This window comes from Mytilus trossulus, chromosome 12 (assembly GCF_036588685.1).
Source record: "Mytilus trossulus isolate FHL-02 chromosome 12, PNRI_Mtr1.1.1.hap1, whole genome shotgun sequence".
Lineage (NCBI taxonomy): Eukaryota > Metazoa > Mollusca > Bivalvia > Mytilida > Mytilidae > Mytilus > Mytilus trossulus.
The window spans coordinates 56,827,812-56,833,171 of NC_086384.1; the positions used below are offsets into that span (position 1 = coordinate 56,827,812).

General features: G+C 34.3%; 1 protein-coding gene across 1 annotated transcript; it reads left to right on the plus strand.

The window, feature by feature from the left end:
- Window positions 1–235: 235 nt before the first annotated feature.
- On the plus strand, window positions 236–3,653 carry LOC134693768 (uncharacterized). The gene is made up of 3 exons (XM_063554674.1): window positions 236–338; window positions 1,845–2,069; window positions 3,312–3,653. The coding sequence occupies exons 1-3, from the start codon at window positions 275–277 to the stop codon at window positions 3,572–3,574; spliced, it is 552 nt and encodes a 183-aa protein (XP_063410744.1). The 5' UTR covers window positions 236–274; the 3' UTR covers window positions 3,575–3,653.
- The last annotated feature ends 1,707 nt before the right edge of the window (window positions 3,654–5,360 follow it).

Consider the following 5,360-nt stretch of genomic DNA (forward strand, 5'->3'; position numbering starts at 1 on the left):
TTCTCGATCGCGATTAATTCTTTTCCTGACCTGTTAATCAAAACTTCGTCCTAATGTCTTATAAAGAATGAACATACATGAGAACAGACACTATAATCTTATCAAAGTTTTATTAAAATATTTAACCACTCGAAAATTCAATATATACATGTAATAAACTTGCAAGTGCAATAAAGGTAAACAGGCCGATATCCTTATTCAAACAATCATATCTCTCTGATTTATTATTGTTTAAATCGATCACCCATACCTTAATCTAGAAGGAAGGGAAACAATGGAGTTTTTTTGTCGGCTGGTGATTTTTTCTCTTTTCTTCATAGGATTCGTATACCATTCAGGTTAGTTTTATATATAATTTAATATACTCGGCGTTTTTGCGGTTGCATTGTAGTATGTTCCACCTAATATGGATAAAGTCTCGATTCCTAAAATCGGACCGTAGACAAGCAGCTTAAACAAGTGAACGTAAGGAGAATATTGCGATAACTTATGTGGACATAGGAACTTTAACCTATAATGGTTTACTTTTTAAATTGTTATTTGGATGGAGAGTTGTCTCATTGGCACTCGCACCACATCTTCCTATATCTATATATAGGAATGCTTTGTTTCTCTCTTATATTCTGAGAGTATTTTACGTACTCTTTGATGGGTGAGTCCAAGATAATGACACTGTTGTCAAAAAGACTAAATATATTTTGATCATTCTGTTAACCTTTTAGTGTTTGTTTTACGTAGTAGTTTTGTTATTTATAAATTATCAACAGGTAGGTTTATTTCAGACTATGCAAGAAGCTTATCGATAAAAAACGTTTCTTATATGAAATAGCGATATTGTCCAATATGAAAGTGTTGCGTTGTGGGAAATTCAGACGAATGATTGTCTGTGTATGAAGAAAGGTAGATTTATCGGTATAAAGTTATACATTTGTATAAGTCTTCTTCTTAAAACCGGGTAACATTTCACAGGACAAAAGTCTGCTGTATAACTTTCATGAATTTAGTAATATAATAATAAGCAAGTTGCATTCATACGAGGAAATCGACAAGTTGATTAAACGAAACATAAATGCACAATTTATCATTTGCAGATGTATATATTCAACTAAAATCAAGTAGCAAAATAAGTGCAATACAGTTCGATGAATTATATTGTTTACTAAACCAAAATCCCCTATAATTTAATGATAATGCTAAATTTTAAATATGAATGTAATATTTTTTTAATTTGATAGCGATGTAATTTTAAAATGAAAAAAATCTAAATGCATACTTCACAATCATAGTTCATGCCAGGTTTAATGTTTTAAGCAAAATATCACTAAAAATTCATGCCTATGATAAAATTCAAGCTTACATGTACTAATCATGTCGAAACATGTTGTTTAGTGGACAGTGTTAACAACCTGACTATATGCACTGGTTTAAAACTGATAATCGTAACTGGAATTAGGACGATCCCCAATATGGCGATGGCAGAAATTGGTCATTTTACTCAAATGTAGCCTTTTGTTTTCGAAGGCAATTTTCGAAGCGCTTAGACAATTATAGAGCACTTACTACACTGTAACGATTCAAATATGATGGTTATGGTATAGAAAAACCTTGCAGTTGAGTAGCTCAATTTACTCTTTACAAAAAAGGCTATATTTGAGAAAAAATACCGAAAAAGACCATTATACCGCATAGTGAGCTATAAAAAGCCCCGAAATAACAAATGTAAAACAATTCAAATGCAAAAAACGCTAGGCCAAATTCAAGTAGTTTGTTTGATTACAATCATGTAGTAAATTACAAATTGATCAAACTCTTTTCATTTTAAAATTGAACTAATTTTATTTCATATTCATTATGGTGCTACCAATGTGGTGATAGTTCTGCCACTGGTCCGTGTATAACAGACACAGCTGACATGGAGGCAGAGTACATAGATTTCAATATTACAAATTCGACGGCGAAAAAAGATCAGTCCGTATCTGATGGCACAAAGATGAAACAGTACCAATATCTAAAGAATTGTGAGAACACAGAATACAATAGATGTGTCATTGAGAGGATAGAAGAACAAGGTAGTGTATTTACTCAGTTCATATTTAACTGGTAAAAAGGTACACAAAAAAGGAAAATGCGATAGATTATTTTCCAATTTTTGTAAAGCATTGCGATGTTTACACACCAAACAAAAGTTTACTAAGTCTTTCAGTGGCGGATCCAGAGGGGTGGAGGTTGGAACCCCCCTTTATCCTGAGTTAGGAACCCCCCTTTTTAAAATGGCTGGATCCGCCCCTGGCCTTTTAATACTGATGCTTGTATGTATAAAGTTATCTTATTGTATCAAAGACACTTGTCTCAGAACGAAAATTTCCTATACACCTTAATATAGCACTAAGTACTTAACTTGCATTTTTGAAATATATCAGCCGGTCGCGAAATTCCGTTTTGTGCCGAATTATCGGTGTCAACCCCACTAAAACTGGTTATGTCATAAATTCAAATTGATTTATCTATACAATGGTGTATATCACGCAAACTTTTGTTGTCGGACTCATATGTAGCAGTTATACCTAAGCATGTTCATCGTATTTATTTTGTTTACCAAATAAACTCATCATAGATTCCAGGATTAAAATTTTATATATACACCAGACGCACGTTTCGTCTACAAAAGACTCATCAGTGACGCCTTTACATTGTAGGTATCAAATTATCTTATTGTATGGAATTGTTGTCTCGTTTTTTATTTTTAATTGTTCTTTTGTAAGTTGATAGTAAAAGTCGTTGATTTCATTGTGGATTGATGCTACAAGATGATACCGTTGATCAAATGCAACCATAATTATTAGATCTTATCATAGTAATCGTGTATTGCAATCAACTAGTAGGTTTTGGTGATGCTCAATATATAAATGTGGTAAACTGAACCATGATACAACTCTTTATCAAAGACCAACAGTTACTACAGGTTACCCTACGGCCGTCAAAGATTAATGCATATTGTATTGTTATATTAATAAATCTGAATATAAAAAAATGACGATGTGGTATACTTGACTTTGAGACAACTCTCCGTCAAAGACCAACAGATGTAGAAGTAATCAAGTTAGGTCTGCGAACGGCTTTCAACGCCCAATATATTACAATACTAGATGTTGATATTTATTAACATAAGAAATTCTTGTAGCATGTTTGTCGACAACTACAAATGATACATTAGGTTCTTGAGTATTGATACTTTAAATTTTATATTTTTAATCGTATGTTTTTTTTCCTTTTGTCTGTTTCCACATTGATTAGTTACCTTCTAATTTCAGGCCAAGTCCACGCATATATACGGGATTGTCATAACAGAGCTAACAACTATTCATTTTATGACCCGAAGTTTTTAGATTTAGACCCTGCACGTAACCACTCATCATGTATCTACGACGCCTTTTCCAAGAGAGTAGCTTGTGTTACTGTTTGTGATACTGACTTTTGTAATGGACCTCAGATAGCTGGTGGAAATAGTAGCCGCGCACAAACATTACTCGTGTTGTTTTATTCTGTTCTTGTAATGTTAAAGAACATTGTTTGATCTATAGTAGTAGTAAACAAGGAAACATAACGAGTATTTAAGAACTGAAATACATACATGTATAATTGTATACTACTGTCGCATCTTGGGGGAGGGGTGTGTGGGGGGGGGGGACACATGATGGGATGTTAACATAGAAAGTAGATATGTAATTTATGTTTATAATTAGATCTTAGGTTGTAGTTGTCTGTTCCAGAGTCTAGTGAACTCTTGGTATATGTTTTCACAAGCGTTCACCTAACGCTGTGAGTCAAATTAAATCCCGCAATCTCTAAGTCAAATTAAGTTTGCTTGTCATGTGTTGGATTTTTGTCAGATCTTTGGAATCCTCTGGTGTTATCGATAATTTTTACTCTATTTATTTCTTACAAATCTTTAACAAGTAAAATGATAAGCCATCTAACATTTTTTAAATTATGTTAAAATAGTTTTTGAAAACTTAAACTTGTCAATGATATGAAAAGTAAAATGAGAACATTTTACCGCCAAAATTTCAAAATTTCAAAAATGAGCGCATTGACTTATATATATATATATTTCTTTGCTCCTTTGATTCCTTTTTAGCTAACCTTACCCAAATGGCAAAGTGAGCTTTTCTCATTACTTGGCGTCCGTCGTCTGTCGTCTGTCGTCGTCGTCGTTACCTTTTTACCGTATGAACTTCTTCTAGAGAACCACTGAATGGAATGAAACCAAACATGGCATGAATGTTTCTTTTGAGGTGCTTACCAGGTGTTGTTACTTTGTAGCCGATCCACCACCCAAGATGGCCACCAACGGGAGACTAAGTTTAACATAGGATCCTATGGGAAATGCATACACATGACTTCTTTAAGGGAACCACTAAATAGAATAAAACCAAACATAGCATGAATGTTCATTATGAGGTGTTGACCAAGTGTTGTTACTTTGTAGCCGATACATCACCCAAGATGGCCACCAGCAGGGGACTATAGTTTAACATAGGACCCTATGGGAAATGCATACAAATGGCTTCTATCAGAGAACCACTGAATGGAATGAAACCAGACATAGCATGAATGTTCCTTATGAGGTGCTGACCAAGTGTTGTTACTTTCTAGCCGATACGTCATCCAAGATGGCTGCCAGTGGAGGACTTAGTTTAACATATGACCCTGTGGGAAATGCATACAAATGAATTCTTTCAGAAAACCACTAAATGGAATAAAACAAAACATAGCATGACTGATCCTAAGGAGGTGCTGACCAACTGTTGTTACTTTGTAGTCGATCTATCATCAAAGATGGCCATCAAAGGGGGATTTAGTTTAAAATAGGACCCAATGGGAAATGCATACAAAATGCCGTCTTCTAGAGAACCACTGAATGGAATGAAACCAAACATGGCATGCATGTTCCTAATGAGGTGCTGACTAAGTGTTGTTACTTTGTAGCCGATCCATCATCCAAGATGACCGCCACCGGGGGACTTTGTTTAACATAGGACCCTTCGGGAATTTCATACAAATGACTTCTTTTAGAGAACCACTGAATGGAGTAAAACCAAACAGTCAGGAATCTGATGTACAGTAGTTGTCGTTTGTTTATTTAATTTGTAAATAGTTATCAAAAGTACCAGGATTATAATTTTATACGCCAGACGCGCGTAAAGGTTTTCTCGTTTCTCGTTTTTTATATAGATAAGACCTTTGGTTCTCCCGTTTGTTGTTCGGTGTGAGACAAAGCTCTTTGTTGAAGGCCGTACATAGACCTATAATAGTTTACTTTTTAAAATTGTTATTTTGATGGAGAGTTGTCTCATTGA